The sequence below is a fragment of the Gopherus evgoodei genome, unplaced genomic scaffold, assembly GCF_007399415.2.
Source record: "Gopherus evgoodei ecotype Sinaloan lineage unplaced genomic scaffold, rGopEvg1_v1.p scaffold_93_arrow_ctg1, whole genome shotgun sequence".
Taxonomy (NCBI): domain Eukaryota; kingdom Metazoa; phylum Chordata; order Testudines; family Testudinidae; genus Gopherus; species Gopherus evgoodei.
Genome location: NW_022060114.1, coordinates 68309 through 91580, shown reverse-complemented (window position 1 = coordinate 91580; position 23272 = coordinate 68309). Strand labels below are relative to the sequence as shown.

Here is a 23272-nt window from a genome sequence, read left to right as displayed (position 1 = left end):
TTGCAGGTGTGATTCTTTTATTTTTTTCTTTATAAATAAAGTTCTTCTTTTAAGAACCTGGTTGATTTCAGTGTCCTGAGGACAAAGGGACTCATCTGTTCTCACTTTGCTTAGGCAACTGGTTGATATATGTTTCTCAAGGCTCCCCAGGAAAGGGAGGGAAGGTACTTGGGGGGATATTTTGGGGATAGGGATTCCAAGTGACCCTTCTCTGAATGTTTTGGAAATCACTTGGTGGTGGCAGCAATACTGTTCACGTACAAGGGAAGTAATTTTTGTCTTTGGGAAGCTTTAACCTAAGATGGTAGAATATAAAATTAGGTGGTCTTTCATGTGGGTTCCTACATTTGTACACCAAAGTTCAGAGTGGGGAACCGTAACAACTATCCTGTTCTGTTCATTCCTTCCCAAGCGCTTGGCATTGGCCACTGTTGGAAGACAGAATACTGGACTAGATGGACCACTGGTCTTATCCAGTATAGCACTTTTCATGTTCTTATACAGACCCCAGATGTATCTGTTGCCTGCCATAACCTACTAGACCCCACTTCCCTCCTAAAACTCATATAGAATCCAGGAGTCCTGATGGGGCCTCTCTCTCTCTCTCTCTCTCTCTGTGGAGCTAGTAACAAAGTATTAATATACATTAAAATTTTAAAAATAACCAGTGTCCGTTAAGCGACTTGCCACAAGATGTCAGAACACTTCAGAGCTGAGTGGGTCTAACATTTATTTATCTTCTTTTTTTTAGATAGGAATTAGATACTGTGCTCCCGTCAGCTAACTGCTAAGTTATCTACCAAAACCCAAGAGTTTTCAAGAGCCCCAGAAGCCCCAGGAATCATGGTCAAAGTAGGTGCACCCTAAGAACATCTGAAATGTCTCCCTTGCAGCTGAGGGTGTGGGGAGGGAAGTGGAAATGCTCCAGAGAGTGACCGGGGAGGGGAGGAGAGGTTTGACGGACAGAGGTGGGATCTTGGGCAGAAGAGGCAGAGCAGGAGTGTACCCATGGCTGAAGAGGTGGAGTAAGAGGCGGGGCTTTACGGGCACAGTTACCAGCAATTAGAAAGGTGGCCACCCAATGAGCTGTACACAGACCAGTTCCCCAGGTTGTCAGGCTGACACAGCACAGTAAGGTCAGGAAAGGATTTAATGTCTTTTGACTGCTCAGTCAGTGATTCAGAAAAGAGGGTCCCAGCACCAAATCAACAGTCAGCTGTGCTCGTATTTTGAGCCCGAGCCCAAGGATAAAATGTTTAGATCCCTTGATGAGTAATAAGCTGGAGTAGCCTGACCCAAATCTCTTTGGTCCTTACTCCATCGATGATAGGATTTAACATGGGGGGCACCAGGAGGGACATGTTGGCCATGAGAATGTGGAAATGCAGGGGGACATTGTAGCCAAACCGGTGTATGAGAAAGGAGAAGAGACCAGGTAAATAAATGGCTAAGATGACAAAGAGGTGGGAGCTGCAGGTCCCAAAAGTCTTCAGCTGCGCATCCTTTGTGGGGAGGCTGAAGAAGGCCCTGAGGATCTGGGTATAGGACATAGTTATAAAAAACACATCCAGACCAAAACCAGGCAATACCACAAAGAGGCTGTAGTAACTACTAATGCGGATGTCGGCACAGGCCAGCGTCTCCAAGGCTATCAGGTGACAGCACAAGTGGGGGATGATGTTAGTTGTACAATATGGCCGCCTTCTCGCTATGAAGGGAAAGCATAGTGTGAGCATGGAACCTCGCAGCACCACAGCCAGGCCAATCTTGGCCACCACAGAGTTTGTTAGGATAGTGGAATATCTCAGGGGATCACAGATGGCCATATAGCGATCAAAAGCCATGGACACTAAAATCCCAGATTCAATCATTGAGCAGCAGTGAATGAAGAATATCTGGGTGAGGCAGGCACTGAAATTGATCTGCCTGGAGTTGAATCAGAAGATGCTCAGCGTTTTTGGCAGGATGGACGTGGACAGGACCAGGTCGGTGACTGCCAGCTTGCAGAGGAAATAGTACATGGGCATATGGCGACTCCTCTCCCTCTTAACAATGAACAATATGATGGAGTTCCCCAATATGGCTATGACGTATATTGCACAGAAGGGAATGGAGAGTCAAGTATGCACTGCCTCCAGGCCAGGAATGCCCAGCAGGATGAAGGTGGAGGGGTTAATGAAGTCGGTTGTGTTGGAATCTGACATGGAATAGTGGAGAAGATGTCCAAATCTGAGGCAGAACAGAGTCTCCTGCACTTACCATATATTTCCCTGATTTACTGTATGTGATCAGTGTCTACGGTGATGGTCGCATTGCAAATGCCTGGATGGAGAGACAAAGTTAATATGAAATATTATGTGTATTACCAGAGGTGGTTGTTATGAGTGAAGCAGATTGTCCTCTCCTGACACACTGAAATATGACATGTTAAAAATTCAGATAAATGAATTATAAAAAAATGACCTTCCTAATGCCAATTCCATATTTTATGTTGCTCTGTGAAACAATAATTTCTACATGTTGTGCTGCTGGAAACCTTAATAGGCATCAGCAGGAAACACTAGTGTGGCTATTGGTTATCCGTCACTGTCCCTTAATGCAATGAAAGCCAGGCTAGAGAGTCCATGCTGAACAGAATTCCCAATTCCCTTGGTTGCTCAAAATCTAAGAGTGGAAAAATACCAAACCTTTGACTAAATATGTACCAGAGGGAAACATCCCAACTAGAGCACGTCTCAGGGGAAAGATCTGGGCATCACTGATAGCAGCTTGGCTCATTCACAGCAGTGGCCAAAACAAAGACAATGTTTGGATGCCTAAGGAATGGGATGAAGAATAACCTGCTCTGGATATGTGCTCCATTTTCGTCACCCAGTCTCTATAAAGGATATAGCAAATGAAAAGGGGATTTCCAAGGCAGACTATGAGAATGGGAAATGCTGCCATATGCGGACTGAAAAGTCTGGGACTGTTTAGTTTAGAAAAGAGGCAAAGAACGGGGCTTATGATAGAGGAGAGGGAAACAAAGAATGGAACTGATTACATTCAAATGGACAAACAGAGAAAAGTTTCCAACCAGTAATATCTGTGGACACTTTTTGTTTCACAAGAGCTAATTCCCCAAAGCTGAAGCATGTTGTCAGCAAAACGGATTGGGAGAAGAAATGTTGAGAGAACAATGTGAATGACAATTGGGAGTTCTTTACGACGACTTTATTGGATAGCTAAGAAGCCACAATACCACAGTTAAGAGTGTACACAACTTTGGCTAAAAATTCTCTTCAGTGGAAAGTGAAGGCAGCAGTTAGGGGGAAAATGCAATATATTCATATATAGAGAGACAAACAAACAAATAACTGGCTCTGAAATCTGGGGGAGAAAGGCAGAGCAAGGCCTAATAACTGGAAGATGAAGCCAGACAAATAGCAGCTGGAAATAAGAGTCACATTTTTAGTCCAGAGGGTGATTAACATTTGGAGGAAACTGCAAAGGGAAGTGATGGATTCTCCAATTCTCCATGTCAGTAGAGCCAGACTGGATGTTTTTTGAAAGATGTGCTTAAGGGCTTATCTATACTTTAAATGCTACAGTGGCTCTGCATTACTGCTTCAGTGTAGACACTGCTTTCACCCATGACAGGGGTTCTCGTGTCAGTGTAGGTAATCCACCTCTCCAAGAGGTGGTAGCTAAGTAGATAGAAAACTTCATCCATTGATCCCAGTGACAACTATATTGAGGTGAGGTTGATATAGTTAAATCTCTGAGGGGTTTGGATTTTTTTTGTTGTTTGTGTTGCAAAAAAAAAGGAAATATAATTTATGGAGTTGTAGCATGCAAATCAAGGGAGTACTGTGTCTAATTTTAGTTGCAAATGTGTAAGAAGGATATAGAGAATCTGGAAATGACCAGAGGTCATATGTGGGAATGCTGAAGGAACTGGGTACGTTTAGTTTGGAAAAGAGGAGATTGAGGAGGACATGATAGTAGTCATCGGATACTGGAAAGGCTGCCATAAAAAAGATGGAGAACAGTTGTTCACTCTTACCACAAAGGGCAGGGCAAGAGGCCATGGGTTCAAACTACAGGAAATCAGATTTAGATTAAAACTCAGGATAAACATCCTAAATGTAGGAACAGGAAGCCAATGAAACAGACACCTGGGGAAATCCTGGAGGCTCCTTTACTGCAGGTTTTCTAAAGAAGGCTGAACAGTCATCTGTCCTTGATGGTTTGTGCACAACAAATTCTGCATCTTGGCAGGGGGTTAGATTAGCTAACCCTTGCGGTTCCTTCTCCCTCCGTGGCTCTAGGCTTCTCTGATATAAAATCCAGGTGTAGACCAGGCTTTAGTCAAACACAAGTTATTAGGCTCAACATAGGCGTAACTGGGTGAAATTTAATGTCCCATATTATACAGAAATTCAAACTGAATGATCGAACAGTCCCTTCTAGCCTGATACCCTATAAATCTATCGATAATAAATGTGGGTCAGGCATTTATATTTACTCTGTCTTACAACAGTGAGCAAGGGAAAGGGAACTTTGAATTCTATTGGAAGTGTGAATATATAACTCTGAAAAAAGTGGTTTTTTTTTCATATAATCCATATTTGGCCTGTGGAACTCCTTACCACAGACGTTACTGGAGCAAAGAGTTAGGCTGAATGGGATTCATTAATGGATTGGACATTGTAGGTGGTGCTGGTGGCATCGCCGTTAGTTAAGGCTGTCTGACACCTTCCATTAGAAACCTTCTTTTCAGTTTGTTAAACTTTCAGCATTTGGACTGAAATTTCACATGTTGTTTGTCTGTTTCCAGCTGAATTTTTTTGTGTGTTTCTGGCATAACGTTTGATCCGACTTCTTAAATGAAGCTAGGAGACAAGATGTGTTGCCGATGTTGAAAAATGTGTATAATTGTTTCAGTGGTGAGCCTAAGCAGCTCCATGGAGATAAAAGTCAGGTAACATCCCCACCGGCCCTTAACAACCAGAGCCCTGAAATGCAAGAGGAGGAAGTGACAATCTCTCTGCATTAATTCACAGCTGGCTGCTGAGGCTTTAACTCAGTTCCTACTCCAAGGAGAATTTTGCCTCAACGGGGCCTCGAAAAATATGGGCGAGGGCCTCAGAATTTGGCATTTTATTGTACATCCTGAAGGATCTACTGTGAGATTGAAATGCAGTAACCTTAGGGTTGGAGGCCATCAGTCCAGGAGGGCCCAGCAAAGAGGGACATTTTAGCCCATGATACTGAGGCAAACACATCCCCTGTGGCGAGAGCTCTTGGATCTTTACTGGCTGTGCAGAGCAAAAAGGACCAGAGACCTATTATTGATCCCATCATGCCCACATTGCACTGGATTTGTTTTACAGATGAGCTCCTCAGCAAGAGATGGTACTTGTGAATATTGAGATGGAAGTGTCATCCCAAGGAATCCCCCTCAGGGAGCCGAATCCCACACCTCTCTCGCTCCAGCATCTGCAGCAACATCCCACATCGAGAGCTGACAGAGGGGTGTGCTCCAATTATAATATAGCTCTGTGCAATCCCAGGGGGGTTTTCTTGGCCTCTAGCAGAGAAGTGGCACCTGAATGTCAACAGGCTGGAGACAAGCCTGTCTGCGCTACTGTGCTCTTTATTCAACAATAGGAGTAAACAGTAATTAAGGGACCTTCCCAAAGGGAAATGAGAACTCTGGGGCTCTGTGCTGAGTCAGAAAGGAATTGGCTGCTCTGTGCCTTTGTGTATATTTACAACTGAGAGGGATAATGCTTAGAACTCAGTAGGGTCTGATACCCTGTAAAGTCTCAGGCGGGATGGGTAGATAGCAGACGGAGAGATCTATAGAAAGATGCCTGAGGGGAGACACCAGCACTTGGTGCAGTACACGGTGCTGTTGCTAAGGATCAGAGTAATTCTCACTATTAACTCTCATCATACTGTGCAGCACCTTTCACTGAAGGATGTTCAAAACACCTAATGAAGGATAGTCACTGTTACCACAGTCCCATTAAACAGATAGGTAAACTGAGGTACAGGGAAATGTTATATTGCCAAGGTCATAGAGATTGGGTGGCAGGATGATAGACAGAACCCAGACATCCTGACTTCCCTGTCATAAGCATGGTCTCTTTTTCACACCAGGAGGGAAATGGACTCCTGATCTGGCAGGAGCTGTTCATTGGGTGGGATGCAGAGGAAAGGCTGGAAGAGGGATCCGGAGCCTTCGCCATCCTCTCAAGATGAATCTGAGTTTTTCAAAACTAGCTAGGGTTTGTGAGTTCCTCAATCCTGTGAGGTGTGAACTCCAGGACTCCATTTCCGCTCTCACTCAGTAACCTGCCAACGCAGGTGTGATGCTCTGTACCTTGGGGGAACACCCTGAACACCCATGTTCATCCTTATAATCACAAAAAGGAGTCTGGTGGCACCTTAAAGACTAACAAGTTTATTTGGTTATAAGCTTTCTTGGGTAAAAAACCTCATTTCTACAGAGGTGAGAATAGGTACTGGAAGTCTTGACCCCGCCAGGTACGCAATAGAAAATAAGACAGAAAAATATCACATTGGTGCTATATAAATCCATGATATGCCCACATATTGACTACTGCACGCAGATGTGGTCGCACCATCACAAAAATATCTTTTGGATTTGAAATAGGTACAGAGAAGGGAAACAGAAATGATTATGGGTATGGAACACAGTCCATAGGAGGAAAGATTTAAAAGACTGGAACTTTTCAGCTTGGTTAGAGGTGGTGTGTGTGAGGTGTCTGGTACCTAGTAACCTCTTTGACTTATCTCCAGCTGGTCACTGCACCACTAAGACCGACTTCCGTCGGGTGCTACCTGGACCTGGGATACGGCTGAGCCCTCTGGCATACCAGTCTGGGCGCCCTCCCACATTGTGACAAAGTGAAAAGCTGCAAACTCCTCCAGGTCCTGCACTCACACAGACATCCACAGGTAGTGACACACCTAGCTAAGTTACAGGAAAGCTTTCGCCAGCCACTCATGAAACAAAATTAGAGGTTAGAGACCTGCCTCTGGCTATAGATTTCTAGGCCCATTCTCAGGGTGCACCCTAAGAACATCTGAAATGTGTCCCTTGCAGCTGAGGATGTGGGGAGAGAAGTGGAAATGATCCAGTGAGTGACAGGGGAGAAGAGGAGAGGAGTGACGGACAGAGGTGGGATCTTGGGCAGAGAGGGAGAGGTGTACCTGTGGCTGAAGAGGTGGAGTAAGGGGAGAGGTTTCAAAGGTGCAGTTACCAGCAATTAGAAAGGTGGCCACCCAATGAACTGTACACAGACCGGTTCCCCAGGTTGTCAGGCTGACACAGAACAGTAAGGTCAGGAAAGGATTTAATGTCTTCTGTCTGCTCAGTCAGTGATTCAGAAAAGAGGGCCCAGCACCACATCAGCAGTCAGCTGTGCTCAGTCTGAGAGCCAGAGCACCAGGAGAAAATGTTTAGGTTCCTTTATGAGTAATAAGCTGGAGCAGCCTGACCTGAATTTCTTTGGCCCTCACCCCATAGATGATAGGATTTAGCATGGGGGGCACCAGGAGAGACATGTTGGCCATGAGAATGTGGAAATGCAGGGGGACATTGTAGCCAAACTGGTGTGTGAGAAAGGAGAAGAAACCTGATATATAAAAGGCTAAGATGACAAATAGGTAGGAGCTGCAGGTCCCAAAAGCCTTGATCCGGGCATTCTTTGTGGGGAGGCTGAAGTTGGCCCTGAGGATCTGGGTATAGGATATAGTTATAAAAAACACATCCAGTCCAAAAACAGGCAATACCACAAAGAGACGGTAGTATTTACTAATGCTGATATTGGCACAGGCCAGCTTTTCCATGGCTATGAGCTCACAGTACGAGTGGGGGATGATGTTAGTTGTTGTCATAACCTAGTCCCAGATTTGGACCTTAGCGTCCAAAATATGGGGGTTAGCATGAAAACCTCCAAGCTTAGTTACCAGCTTGGATCTGGTAAAGCTGCCACCACCCAAAAAATTAGAGTGCTTTGGGGCGCTCTGGTCCCCCCAAAAACCTTCCCTGGGGACCCCAAGACCCAAATCCCTTGAGTCTCACAACAAAGGGGAATAAACCATTTCCCTCCCCCCTCCAGGTGTTCACTCCCTGGGTTCCTGGAGAGATACACAGAAGCAAGCTCTGTGAATCTAAACAGAGGAATTCCACCCTCCCTATTTCCAGTCCTGGAAACAGAAGTGCTTCCCTCTTCACCCAGAGGGAATGCAAAGTCAGGCTAGTAAATCTAACACACACAGATCTCCCCCTGACTTCTTCCTCCCACCAATTCCCTTGTGAGCACAGACTCAATTCCCTGGAGTTCCCCACTAAAGAAAAACTCCAACAGGTCTTAAAAAGAAAGCTTTATGTAAAAAGAAAGAAAAATACATAAAAATGGTCTCTCTGTATTAAGGTGACAAATACAGGGTCATGTGCTTAAAAGAAATATGAATAAACAGCCTTATTCAAAAAGAATACAATTCAAAACATTTCAGCAACTATACCCATGTAAATACAAAAGAAAACAATAGAAACCTTACTGCCTTACTATATTTGTACTTACAACTTGGAAACAGAAGATTAGAAAGCAAGAGACAGAAATCCTCTCATAGCCGAGAGAGAGACAGGCACAAAACAAGACACAAAGAACTCAGACACAAACTTCCCTCCACTCAGATTTGAAAAAGTCTTGTTTCCTGATTGGTCCTCTGGTCAGGTGTTTCGGGTTACTTCTTTCCACGTGTAAGAGACATTAATCCTTAGCTATCTGTTTATGACAGTTGTACAATATGGCCACCTTCTTGCTATGAAGGGAAAGAATAGTGTGAGCATGGAACCTCGCAGCACCACAGCCAGGCCAATTTTGGCCGCCACAGAGTTTGTCAGGATGGTGGAATGTCTCAGGGGATGGCAGATGGACACGTAGCAATCAAAAGCCATGGTCACTAAGATCCCAGACTCCATTGCTGAGAAGCAGTGAATGAAGTACATCTGGCTGAGGCAGGCACTGAAATTGATCTCCCTGGAATTGAACCAGAAAATTCTCAGTGTTTTAGGCAGGATGGACATGGACAGGACCAGGTCGGTGACGGCCAGCATGCAAAGGAAATAGTATATGGGCTCATGGAGTCTCCTTTCCCTCTTCACAATGAACAATATGATGAAGTTTCCCAAGATGGCTATGACGTATATTGCACACAAGGGAATGGAGAGCCAGGTATGCCCTACCTACAGGCCAGGAATGCCCAGCAGGATGAAGGTGGAGGGGCTGGTGAAGTCGGTTGTGTTGACATGGAGTAGGGGAGAAGATGTCCAAATCTGAGGCAGAATGGTGTCTCCTGCATTTACCATATGTTTCCCTGATTTACTGTATGTGATCAGTGTCTACAGTGATGGTCACATTGCAAATGTCTGGATGGAGAGACAATGTCAATATGAGACATTATGTGTACTACTAGAGGTTGTTGTCATGGGTGAAGCAGATTGTCCTCTCTTGACAGAGTGAAATATGACGTTAATTATTCAGATAAATGAATTATGAAAAAATGACTTTACTAATCCCAATTCCATATTTTATGGTGCTCTGTGAGAAAATAATTCCTACATGTTGTGTTGCTGTAAACCTTAATAAGCATCAGCAGGAAACACGAGTGTGGCTATTGGTTATCCATCACTGTTCCTTAACGCAATGAAAGCCAGGCTAGAGAGTCCATGCTGAACGGAGTTCCCCATTCCCTTGGTTGCTCAAATCTAAGAACTGAAAAATGCTAAACCGTTGACTAAATATGTACCAGAGGGAAACACCCCAACTAGGGCACATCTCAGGGGAAAGACCTGGGCATCACTGATAGCAGCTTGGCTCATTCACAGCAGTGGCCAAAACAAAGACAATGTTTGGATGCCTAAGGAATGGGATGGAGAATAGCCTGCTCTGGACATGTGCTCCATTTTCGTCACCCAGTCTCTATAAAGGATATAGCAAATGAAAAGGGGATTTCCAAGGCAGACTATGAGAATGGGGGAGGCGGCTATATGCGAACTGAAAAGTCTGGGATTGTTTAGTTTAGAAAAGAGGCAAAGAACGGGGTTTATGATAGAGGAGAGGGAAACAAAGAATTGAACTAATTACATTCAAATGGACAAACAGAGAAAAGTTTCCAACCAGTAATATCTATGGACACTTTTTGTTTCACAAGCGCTAATTCCCCAAAGCTGAAGCATGTTGTCAGCAAAACGGATCGGGAGAAGAAATGTCGAGAGAACAATGTGAATGGGAATTGGGTGTTCTTTACGACAACTTTAATAGATAGCTAAGAAGCCACAATACCACAGTTAAGAGTGTACACAACTTTGGCTAAAAATTCTCTTCAGTGGAGAGTGAAGGCAGCAGTTAGGGGGAAAATGCAATATATTCATATATAGAGAGATGCAAACAAATAACTGGCTCTGAAATCTAGGGGATAAAGGCAGAGCAAGGCCTAATAACTGGAAGATGAAGCCAGACAAATAGCAGCTGGAAATAAGAGTCACATTTTTAGTCCTGAGGGCGATTAACATTTGCAGGAAACAGCAAAAGGAAGTGATGCATTCTCCAGTTCTCCATGTCTGTAGAGCCAGACTGGATGTTTTTCTGGAAAATCTGCTTAAGGGCTTGTCTATACTTTAAATGCTACAGTGGCTCTGCATTACTGCTTCAGTGTAGACACTGCTTTCACCCATGACAGGTGTTCTCGTGTCAGTGTAGGTAATCCACCTCTCCAAGAGGTGGTAGCTAAGTAGATAGAAAAATTCTTCCATTGATCCCAACGCCAACTATATCGGGGTGAGGTTGAAATAGCTAAATCTCTGAGGGGTGTGGATTTTTTTTGCTGTTGCTGTTGCAAAGAAAAAGGAAATGTATTTTATGGAGTTGTAGCATGCAAATCAAAGGAGTACTGTGTCTAATTTTAGTTGCAAATGTGTAAGAAGGATATAGAGAATCTGGAAACGACCAGAGGTCATATGTGCGAATGCTGAAGGATCTGGGTATGTTTAGCTTGGAAAAGAGGAGATTGAGGAGGACATGACAGTGGTCTTCGGATACTGGAAAGGCTTCCATAAAAAAGATGGAGAACAGTTGTTCACTCTTACCACAAAGGGCAGGGCAAGAGGCCATGGGTTCAAACTACAGGAAAACAGATTTAGATTAAAACTCAGGATAAACTTCCTAAATGTAGGAACAGGAAGCCAATGGAACAGACACCTGGGGAAATCCTGGAGGCTCCTTTACTGCAGGTTTTCTAAAGAAGGCTGAACAGTCATCTGTCCTGGATGGTTTGTGCACAACAAATTCTGCATCTTGGCAGGGGGTTAGATTAGCTAACCCTCGCGGTTCCTTCTCCCCCTATGGCTCTAGGCTTCTCTGATATAAAATCCAGGTGTAGACCAGGCTTTAGTCAAACACAAGTTATTAGGTTCAACATAGGCGTAACTGGGTGTAATTTAATGTTCCATGCTATACAGGAATTCAAACTGGATGATCGAACAGTCCCTTCTAGCCTGATACTCTATTAATCTATAGATAAAAAAGTGGGTCTGGCATTTATATTTACTCTGTCTTACAACAGTGAGCAAGGGAAAGGGAACTTTGAATTCTATTGGAAGTGTGAATATATAACTCTGAAAAAAGTGGTTTTTTTTTCATATAATCCATATTTGGCCTGTGGAACTCCTTACCACAGACATCACTGGAGCAAAGATTTAGGCTGAATGGGATTCTCTAATGGATTGGACATTGTAGGTGGTGCTGGTGGCATCTCTGTTAGTTAAGGCTGTCTGACATCTTCCACTAGAAACCGTCTTTTCAGTTTGTTAAACTTTCAGCATTTGGACTGAAATTTCACATGTTGTTTGTCTGTTTCCAGCTGAATTTTTTTGTGTGTTTCTGGCATAACATTTGATCCGACTTCTTAAATGAAGCTAGGAGACAAGATGTGTTGCCGATGTTGAAAAATGTATATAATTGTTTCAGTGGTGAGCCTAAGCAGCTCCATGGAGATAAAAGGCAGGTAACATCCCCATCGGCCCTTAACAACCAGAGCCCTGAAATGCAAGAGGAGGAAGTGACAATCTCTCTGCATTAATTCACAGCTGGCTGCTGAGGCTTTAACTCAGTTCCTACTCCAAGGAGAATTTTGCCTCAATGGGGCCTCGAAAAATATGGGCGAGGGCATCAGAATTTGGCATTTTATTGTACATCCTGAAGGATCTACTGTGAGACTGAAATGCAGTAACCTTAGGGTTGGAGGCCATCAGTCCAGGAGGGCCCAGCAAAGAGGGACATTTTAGCCCATGATACTGAGGCAAACACATCCCCTGTGGCGAGAGCTCTTGGATCTTTACTGGCTGTGCAGAGCAAAAAGGACCAGAGACCTATTATTGATCCCATCATGCCCACATTGCACTGGGATCGTTTTACAGATGAGCTCCTCAACAAGAGATGGTACTTGTGAATATTGAGATGGAAGCATCATCCCAAGGAATCCCCCTCAGGTAGCCGTGTCCCACACCTCTCTCGCTCCAGCATCTGCAGCAACATCCCACACCAAGAGCTGACAGAGGGGTGTGCTCCAATTATAATATAGTTCTGTGCAATCCCAGGGGGGTTTTCTTGGCCTCTAGCAGAGAAGTGGCACCTGAATGTCAACAGGCTGGAGACAAGCCTGTCTGCGCTACTGTGCTCTTTATCCAACAATAGGAGTAAACAGTAATTAAGGGACCTTCCCAAAGGGAGATGAGAACTCTGGGGCTCTGTGCTGAGTCAGAGAGGAATTGGCTGCTCTGTGCACTTGTGTATATTTACAACTGAGAGGGATAATGCTTAGAACTCAGTAGGGTCTGATACCCTGTAAAGTCTCAGGCCGGATGGGTAGATAGCAGACAGAGAGATCTATAGAAAGATGCCTGAGGGGAGACACCAGCACTTTGTGCAGTACACGGCGCTATTGCTAAGGATGAGAGTAATTCTCACTATTAACTCTCATCATACTGTGCAGCACCTTTCACTGAAGGATGTTCAAAACACCTAATGAAGGATAGTCACTATTACCGCAGCCCCATTAAACAGATAGGTAAACTGAGGTACAGGGAGATATTATATTGCCAAGGTCATAGAGATTGGGTGGCAGGATGATAGACAGAACCCAGACATCGTGACTTTCCTGCCAGAATCATGGTCTCTCTGTCACACCAAGAGGGAAATGGACTCCTGATCTGGCAGGGGCTGTTCATTGGGTGGGATGCAGAGGAAAGGCTGGAAGAGGGATCCGAAGCCTTTGTAATCCTCTCAAAGTGAACCGGAGGTTTTCAGTACTAGCTGCAATTGGTGAGCTCCCCGCTCCTGTGAGGTGCGAACCCCGGGACTCCACTACCGCCCTCACTCAGGAACCTGCCAACGCAGTATGATGGTCTGTAACTTGGGGGAAACACCCTGCACACCCATGTTCATCCTCCTAATCACAACAAGGAGTCTGGTGGCACCTTGAAGACTAACAGGTTTATTTGGGCATAAGATTTCGTGGGTAAAAAACCTCATTTCTACAGATATATCTGGACAAGTGAGGTTTTTTACCCACAAAAGCTTATGACCAAATAAATCTTAGTCTTTAAAGGGCCACTGAACTCCTTGTTGTTTTCATAGATACGAACTAACACAGCTGCCTCCTGATATTTGACACCCTTATTTTATGATTGTACAGTATCCAATGCAAAGATTGTGATGTTGGGTGTCTGTGACGCCCTAAGGTGAAACTTTCACCTTTCGAATGTTCTGGTCTTTTGTGCTACACAAGGCTCTTCATATCCTGTAAAGTGTGTAATAACCTGCTCCCTCTGCCTCACTGGGGCTATGTCTGCACTACACACCTCACAGCAGCACAAACGTACTGCTATAGTTGCTCGCTGCAAGGTCTCCTGTGTAGCCGCTCTACGCTGGCAGGATAGAGCTCCCCACCATCATAATTAAACCACCCCTGTGCGGCAGGAACTGTTGTGGCTGGAGAGCGTCTCCTGCCAACATGGGTCTGTCCACACAGGCACTTTAGTCAGTGAAACTTTTCTAAGTCAGGACTGTGTTTTTTTCACAACACTGGCAGAGAAAACTTTTACCAACAAACGTGTCAGTGCAGACAAAGCCTGAGTTGCAGGCTAGTAAAGACACCCACTGTCCCAAGTCCTGTACTGTTTAAGAAGATTGCAATTCTCTGCCGCTCTTTTTCGCCACACACAGCTGCTTGCATAGATATATCTCAAAACTCTGCCTGAATCTCTTCCCGGAGTCTGCTGTATTGCCCAAGAGTTTCAAGTCCTTGGGAGTTTCAGTTGTTTCATTTCCAGAATGTTGTTCCTCACAGCCCAGTGCTCCACACTGGAGAAATACTCCTGATTAGCCAGATGAGCAGGCAGAGTGCTCAGCCGTGGGAATCCAAATGCCCTCCAGCCAGGCCACTCCTGAACACACTGACTCAGCGTGGAACATTCAATTTCAATTCCCTGTATTAAAACATTTTGTTTGCATGGGCCCAGCTCAGCAAATATTCCGGATCAATCAGAGTGCCTGCCCTGGCCTCCTCTTTGTAACCAATCTGCCAATCTTTGGGTTGTCCACAAATTTTATCTGAGGTGATATTCTATTTGCTTCCAGATCATTGATGAACATACTGAATAGTATTGGGTCAAAAACGGAACCCTGAAGAACCTCATAAAAACACCCCCATTCAGTGGCAATGCCCCATTGACAACTGCTTTCTGAGATCTCTCAGTTAGCCAGTTTTTAGTCCTCTTTACCTGTGCTCTACTGGTATTGTATACTGTGCATTTTTTTAATCTTATTTTTTTCCCTTACTGAAACAAATACCTCAGAGAAATCAAGCGCTATTGCATCTGCTTGGTTCCCAGGATCAATCAAAAGTGCACTCTCATTTCAGGATGAAATTGGGTTTATTTGACAAGACATGTTTTCCATAAACCATGTTGTTGACAGGCATTAATTACACTCCTAAGATTTTTTTGTTTAACTAATCCCAGCCCAGCTTTTCCATTCTTTCTTAATTTTGTAAAATTTTTTTTTAAACCTTCCCCTTTTTACTGAATACCTGACGTTTAACACAGAACTGTCCTGGGTTTGCCTCCTCCCCACCCTGTCTTTTGGGATTGTTTTGGCTCTCCAGCTGCCTCACCGTGTACGTCTGGTCCCGAGTGAGATGTGGTCTTGATCAGCCAGTAGTAACTCGGGTGTTTGGAACTCTACGATTCAGTTGTAGATGCTGTTTGTCGCCATCCTTGTCTTCTAATGGACTGGAAAGTATTTCATCACCTCATGTGATACGAGTATCTTATACTGCTTCTCTCCAAATGCAGAACACAACTGTTTCTTGACCACCTCTCCTTTGGGGAAATTAGCTCTTTTGAAACACTCTCTATAGATATTACTGCTTGGGAACTGTTCTGGTTTTGTCCATTTAAATTTCATCAGTTCTTTCTTCACTTTGCTCTCCTCTATCATATGCCCCCTTCTTTGTCTCTTCTCTAAACTAAACAGTCCCAGACTTTTCAGTCTGTCAGCGTATGGCAGCCACTCCCATTCTCACAGCCTGTCTCAGAAATCCCCTTTCTCATAGACTCATAGACTCATAGACTCTAGGACTGGAAGGGACCTCGAGAGGTCATCAAGTCCAGTCCCCCGCCCTCATGGCAGGACCAAATGCTGTCTAGACCATCCCCTATAGACATTTATCTAACCTACTCTTAAATATCTCCAGAGATGGAGATTTCACAACTTCCCTAGGCAATCTATTCCAGTGTTTGACTACCCTGACAGTTAGGAACTTTTTCCTAATGTCCAGCCTAAATCTCCCTTGCTGCAGTTTAAGCCCATTGCTTCTTGTTCTATCATTGGAGGCTAAGGTGAACAAGTTTTCTCCCTCCTCCTGATGACACCCTTTTAGATACCTGAAAACTGCTATCATGTCCCCTCTCAGTCTTCTCTTTTCCAAACTAAACAAACCCAATTCCTTCAGCCTTCCTTCATAGGTCATGTTCTCAAGACCTTTAATCATTCTTGTTGCTCTTCTCTGGACCCTCTCCAATTTCTCCACATCTTTCTTGAAATGCGGTGCCCAGAACTGGACACAATATTCCAGTTGAGGCCTAACCAGTGCAGAGTAAAGCGGAAGAATGACTTCTCGTGTCTTGTTTACAACACACCTGTTAATGCATCCCAGAATCACGTTTGCTTTTTTTGCAACAGTATCACACTGTTGACTCATATTAAGCTTGTGGTCCACTATGACCCCTAGATCTCTTTCTGCCATACTCCTTCCTAGACAGTCTCTTCCCATTCTGTATGTGTGAAACTGATTGTTCCTTCCTAAGTGGAGCACTTTGCATTTATCTTTATTGAACTTCATCCTGTTTACCTCAGACCATTTCTCCAATTTTTCCAGATCGTTTTGAATTTTGACCCTGTCCTCCAGAGCAGTTGCAATCCCTCCCAGTTTGGTATCGTCCGCAAACTTAATAAGCGTACTTTCTATGCCAACATCTAAATCGTTGATGAAGATATTGAACAGAACCGGTCCCAAAACAGACCCCTGCGGAACCCCACTTGTTATACCTTTCCAGCAGGATTGGGAGCCATTAACAACTACTCTCTGAGTACGGTTATCCAGCCAGTTATGCACCCACCTTATAGTAGCCCCATCTAAATTGTACTTTCCTAGCTTATCTATAAGAATATCATGCGAAACTGTATCAAATGCCTTACTAAAGTCTAGGTATATCACATCGACCGCTTCTCCCTTATCCACAAGGCTCGTTATCCTATCAAAGAACGCTATCAGATTAGTTTGACATGATTTGTTCTTTACAAATCCATGCTGGCTATTCCCTATCACCTTACCACCTTCCAAGTGTTTGCAGATGATTTCTTTGATTACCTGCTCCATTATCTTCCCTGGCACAGAAGTTAAACTAACTGGTCTGTAGTTTCCCAGGTTGTTTTTATTTCCCTTTTTATAGGTGGGCACTATATTTGCCCCCTTCCAGTCTTCTGGAATCTCCCCCGTCTCCCATGATTTCCTAAAGATAATAGCTAGAGGCTCAGATAACTCTTCCATTAACTCCTTGAGTATTCTAGGATGCATTCCATCAGGCCCTGGTGACTTGCAGGCATCTAACTTTTCTAAGTGATTTTTTACTTGCTCTTTCCTTATTTTCTCTTCTAAACCTACCCTCTTCCCGTAAGCATTCACTATACTAGACATTCCTTCAGACTTCTCAGTGAAGACCGAAACAAAGAAGTTATTAAGCATCTCTGCCATTTCCAAGTCTCCCGTTACTGTTACCCCCTCCTCATTGAGCAGTGGGCCTACCCTGTCCTTAGTCTTCCTCTTGCTTCTAATGTATTGATAAAAAGTCTGCTTGTTTCCCTTTATTCCCATAGCTAGTTTGAGTTCATTTTGTGCCTTTGCTTTTCTAATCTTGCCTCTGCATTCCTGTGTTATTTGCCTATATTCATCCTTTGTGATCTGACCTAGTTTCCATTTTTTATATGACGCCTTTTTATTTTGTAGGTCACGCAAGATCTCAAGGGTAAGCCAAGGTGGTCTTTTGCCACATTTTCTATCTTTCCTAACCATCGGAATAACTTGCTTTTGGGCCCTTAATAGCGTCCCTTTGAAAAACTGCCAACTTTCCTCAGTTGTTTTTCCCCTCAGTCTTAATTCCCATGGGACCTTGCCTATCAGCTCTCTGAGCTTACCAAAATCCGCCTTCCTGAAATCCATTGTCTCTATTCTGCTGTACTCCCTTCTATCTTTCCTTAGAATTGCAAATTCTATGATTTCATGATCACTTTCACCCAAGCTTACTTCTACTTTTAAATTCTCAACAAGTTCCTCCCTATTGGTTAAAATCAAGTCTAGAACAGCTTCCCCCCAGTAGCTTTTTCAACTTTCTGAAATAAAAAGTTGTCTGCAATGCAGTACAGGAACTTATTGGATAGTCTGTGCCCCGCGGTGTTATTTTCCCAACATATATCTGGATAGTTGAAGTCCCCCATCACCACCAAATCTTGGGCTTTGGATGATTTTGTTAGTTGTTTGAAAAAAGCCTCATCCACCTCTTCCGCCTGATTAGGTGGCCTGTAGTAGACTCCCAGCACGACATCACCTGTGTTTTTTACCCCTTTTAGCCTAACCCAGAGACTCTCCACCCTTCCGTCTCCTATGTCCATCTCCACCTCAGTCCAAGTGTGTACATTTTTAATATATAAGGCAACACCTTCTCCCTTTTTCCCCTGTCTATCCTTCCTGAGCAAACTATACCCATCCACACCAACATTCCAGTCGTGTGTATTATTCCACCAAGTTTCAGTAATGCCAATAATGTCATAGTTGTATTTATTTATTAGCACTTCCAGTTCTTCCTGCTTATTACCCATACTTCTTGCATTTGTATTAAGGCATCTAAGATACTGGTTTGATCTTGCCTCCCAGCTTTGCCCTGACCCTCCTTCCTCTCTGCCATTATAGCCCGTGCTCCCTCCTGTTTCCAACCCATCTCCCAGGTCTTGTTCCCCACTTACCTGTGGGCTTTGCTCACCTGTCCCCGTCGAACCTAGTTTAAAGCCCTCCTTACTAGGTTAGCCAGTCTGTGCGCAAATAAGGCCTTTCCCCGCTTCGAAAGGTGAACGCCATCTGTTCCTAGCAGTCCTTCCTCAAATGGCATTCTATCTGCTATATCCTTTATAGAGACTGAGTGTCCACAGCTCAGCGCGTGTCCAGAGCAGGTTATTCTCTATCCCTTAGACATCCAAACATTATCTTTGTTTTGGCCATGGCTGTGAATGAGCAACTGTTTCCATGGAGCTCCTCTCAATGACGAGCAGGTCTTTTCCCTGAATTTGTTTCTAGTTGGATTTGATTCTAGTTTTTTTTCCCTTCTGGTACATGTTTTGTCAAAGCTTTGTTTCTTTTCCACTCTTACATTTTGAGCAACTGGGTGAATGAGGAACTCCCTACAGCATGGACTCCTAACATGGCTTTTATTGCATTAAGGAACACTGATGAATAGCCAGTATCCACACTCATGTTTCCCACCGGTGCCTCTTAAGGTTTCCCATGCCAAGTTATGTAGGAATTCCTGATGCACAGAACACCATAAAATATGGAATTGGCATTAGTATGGTCAGTTGTTCATGATTTATTTCTCTGAATAGTGAAAATGTCATTTTTTAAATTGTGGAGAGTGAAAAATCTGCCTCAGCCTTGAGAACAGCTTCCAGGAGTCCATGTAGTGTCTAATATTAACCTTGTCTCTCTATCTAGGCATTTGTACTATGACTATCACCCTAGAACCTTGGCACATACAGGAAGTCAGGGGAAAGTACGGTACATGCAAGAGACACCATTCTGCCTCAGAGTTGGACACGTTCTCCCCTACTCCATGTCAGATTCCAACACAACTGACTTCACCAACTCCTCTAATTTCATCCTGCAGGGCATTCCTGGCCTGGAGACAGCCCATATCTGGATCTCCATCCCCTTCTGCACCATGTACGCCATGGCCATCTTGGGGAACTTCACCATCCTGTTCTTCGTGAAAATGGAGCAGAGCCTCCATGCCCCCATGTACTATTTCCTCTGCATGCTGGCCATCACCGACTTGGTCCTATCCACGTCCATCCTGCCCAAAATGCTGAGCATCTTCTGGTTCAATTCCAGGGAGATCGAGATCAGTGCCTGCCTCGCCCAGATGTACTTCATTCACTGCTTCTCGGTAATAGAGTCTGGGATCCTCGTGGCTATGGCTTTTGATCGCTATGTGGCCATCTGTGATCCCCTCAGACATTCCACCACCCTGGCAAACCCCATGGTGGTGAAGATTGGACTGGCCGTGGCACTGCGTGGCAGCATGCTTATACTACCCTATCCCCTCCTGGCAAAGCAATGGCCATATTGCAAAACCAACATCATCCCCGACACACACTGCATGCACATAGCCGTGGTGAAGCTGGCTTGCGCCGATACCCACATCAGTAGTTACTATGGCCTCTTTGTGCTATTCTGCGTAAAGTGTCTGGATATGATTTGTATTGCCGTGTCCTATACCCAGATCCTCAGGGCCATCTTCAGCCTCCCCACACAGGACGCCCGGCTCAAGGCTTTTGGGACCTGCAGCTCCCACCTCTGTTCCATCTTAGCCTTTTTCATCCCAGCTCTCTTCTCCTCCCTTACGTACCGGTTTGGCAAGAAAGTGGCCCTGCATTTCCGTGTTCTCATTGGCAATGTGAACCTCCTGGTGCCCCCCACACTAAACCCCATCATCTACGGTGTGAGGACCAAACAGATCCGGGACAGTCTGCTCCAGCTCTTTACTCATAAAAGGACCTAAAGTTTTCTCCTGGTGCTCTGGCTCTCAGATTGAGATCTAAGAAGAGCTGGCTGGAGACATGCTGTCATAAACAGATAAGAAAAGTTAATAGCACAGAAGTACTTTATATCTCTTTGACTATAAAGGGTTAACAAGTCCAGTGAGCCTGGCTGTCACCTGACCAGAGGACCATTCAGGAGACAGGATACTTTCAAATCTTGAGAGAGGGAAGTTTCTGTGTGTGCTGTTAGAATTTGGGGGTTGTTCACTCTGGGGCCTCAGAGTGACCAGACATGCAACCAGGTTTCTCTCCAATCTCTCCAATACAGGCTCTTATAAGTTCAGAATAGTGAGTACTAGGTAGATAAGGCGAGTTAGGCTTATGGTTGTTTTCTTTATTTGCAAATGTGTGTTTGGTTGGAAGGAGATCAAATTGGTATTTTGCTGAAAAGATTTTAATTTGTACTTGTATACTTAGGCTGGGAGGTTATTCCCAGTGTCTATAGCTGAAAGACCCTGTACCTATTCCATCTTAAATTTACAAGATCATTTTTACTATTTTTCTCTCTTTAATTAAAAGTTTCTTGTTTAAGAACTTAATTGTTTTTTTTTATTCTGGTGAGACCCCAGGGGACTGGGTCTGGATTCACCAGGGAATTGGTGGGGAGAAAGGAGGGAAGGGAGAGAGAGGATTACTTTTTGTCTCAGGAAGAGTCTGGGAGGGGGAAAGAGAAGGAGGGGAGAAGGTGAATTTTCCTCTCTGTTTCAAGATTCAAGGAGTTTGAATCACAGTGATTTTCCAGGGTAACCCAGGGAGGGGAAGCCTGGGAGAGGCAACGGTGAGGGAAAGGGTTTACTTTCCTTGTGTTAAGATCCAGAGGGTCTGGGTCTTGGGGGTCTCCGGGCCAGGTTTTGGGGGGACCAGAGTGTACCAGGCACTGGAATTCCTGGTTGGTGGCAGCGCTACAGGTTCTATGCTGGTAATTGAGCTTAGAGGAATTCATGCTGGTACCCCATCTTTTGGACGCTAAGGTTCAGAGTGGGGAATTGTACCATGACACATGCTGTTGGGCCCTCTTCCCTGAATCACTTGCTGGCCAGTCAAAGAGACATTAAAGACTTCCTTGACCTTAATGTGCTGTGTCAACGTGACAGACTGGGGAATCGTTCTGTGTATAACACTTAACATAGGGTTCCCATCTTTCTAATTGCTTTTTACTGGACCCCTGAGGGCCCGTGCCCTGCCCTGCCTATTCCCCCAAGGCTCTGCCTCCTTTTTCACTTCTTCCAATAAGGCCCTGCCTCTGTTCTTCCTTTCCTCCAAAGCCCACCCTTGTTGCTCACTGCTCTTCTCCCCATCTCCAGCCACTCACTGGATCATCTCCACCTCCCTGCCTCCAGCCCCCAGTTGGTCTCCCTTTGCAGCCTGACAAGTAGCCTGCCGTGGATGCAGCTCTGGGGCCTTCAGGGCAATCAAAAGTGGAGAGGGAAGCCGGGAAGCTGAGAGTTGAGAGCAGGGTTGCTACAGGCAGGCGAGATTGCACATCAAACAGCTCGTGGGCCCTAAAGTTCAGCTACAGATTCCTGAGTGAAGAGACCATTGTGAGGCTTATTTCTTTAGCTTTCCGCTCCTTTTTTTCCCTCTTGGCTGGGGGCCTGTAGCAGGCAGGGTCCCTGCATTGAGTATGGGGTGGGAGCCCCTTGTCCTGAGCCAAGCCTGGGGGGAAGGACAAGGGATCAGCTTTGAAGCTAGGGGAATAACAGCTGAGAGAGGCTGAAGAATAAGCCCCCATGTTAGCTGAGAAAGCTGGACGCTGGGCAGAGGCCAGGGTGGCTTTTGTAGCTAATAGGGAGGGAGATCAATGGCACTGTATGACCCAGGTCTCAGAGAGAAAAAGCAATATATAGGCAGCTAGGGATGCATGAGATATGGTCCCAGCGCAAGACACATCCATTCCTGCTGCTTCAGTTTCCCCAGGTGTAAAAGGGGGATACCTCATAAGAACATAAAAATGTCTGGGGTCCTAGGTTGGAGAGCTGGGGGAAACTGGCTGGAGCCTCTCTATTGCTGGTTCATGGGTGGCTAGTGAAAACATTCATGTAACCGCAACTGGATGTGTTCCTGTCTGTGTATGGCTGTGTAAGTGCAAGACCTAGAGAAGATAGCGGCTTCCCATAGCCTCATAGTGTGAAAGGGAGCCCTGATAGGTATATCAGACGGCTCACTGGTATCCCAGTTCCAGGTTACACCCGGGGAAGTTCGTCACACCCACCCAGCGAACGGACCCTCCTAGACCATGCGTCCATTCCCCACTTGTCATGAACTCAGTTACTGAAGGGGAGATGGTGGTTACAGTAGGTAAATCAGGACTCCTGCGTTCTGTCTGTCATTCTCTGTGGGACCTCCGCCAAGTCATGTCTCCTTTTGCCTGAGTTTACCTATCTGTATAATGGTGATCTGTTCATAGGGACTTTACCTAACTGGAAGTTCTCAGGATCCATCAATGAAAGGTGCGGCACAGTATGATGATAGTTCTTGATGAGAATTACTGATCTTTGATCCCTTAGTGACAACCCTGTGTGCCTGTAGAAAGTGCTCATGTCTCTCCTCAGTCATCTGTCTCCAGATCTGTCTGTCTGCTATCTACCCAGCCATCCTGGGCATTTACAGTGTATCAGACTCCATGGAGGCCTAGGCACTATCTCTGTAGTAAGTGAAGGCCCTGAGAAAGGCCCAGTATGAGGCCTGAGGCCTGAACTAAAGTAATGGTCAAGACTTTGCTAACATAAAGCAAAGTGAAGCTGTGAGCCAGGGGCAGGCCCTGC

General features: G+C 44.9%; 2 protein-coding genes across 2 annotated transcripts; one reads left to right on the top strand and one right to left on the bottom strand.

Moving 5' to 3' along the window:
- Nucleotides 1–1256: 1256 nt before the first annotated feature.
- On the bottom strand, nt 1257–1844 carry LOC115644161 (olfactory receptor 52B2-like). Its single transcript, XM_030548277.1, has one exon. The coding sequence runs from the start codon at nt 1842–1844 to the stop codon at nt 1257–1259; it is 588 nt and encodes a 195-aa protein (XP_030404137.1).
- Nucleotides 1845–19519: 17675 nt separating this feature from the next.
- Nucleotides 19520–20467, top strand: LOC115644159 (olfactory receptor 52R1-like). Its single transcript, XM_030548275.1, has one exon. The coding sequence runs from the start codon at nt 19520–19522 to the stop codon at nt 20465–20467; it is 948 nt and encodes a 315-aa protein (XP_030404135.1).
- Nucleotides 20468–23272: the final 2805 nt, after the last annotated feature.

Bases quoted from the DNA above. Each gene is read 5' to 3' on its own strand.
- LOC115644161 (XM_030548277.1), bottom strand. From the start codon at position 1,844: ATGGCTTTTGATCGCTATATGGCCATCTGTGATCCCCTGAGATATTCC.
- LOC115644159 (XM_030548275.1), top strand. From the start codon at position 19,520: ATGTCAGATTCCAACACAACTGACTTCACCAACTCCTCTAATTTCATC.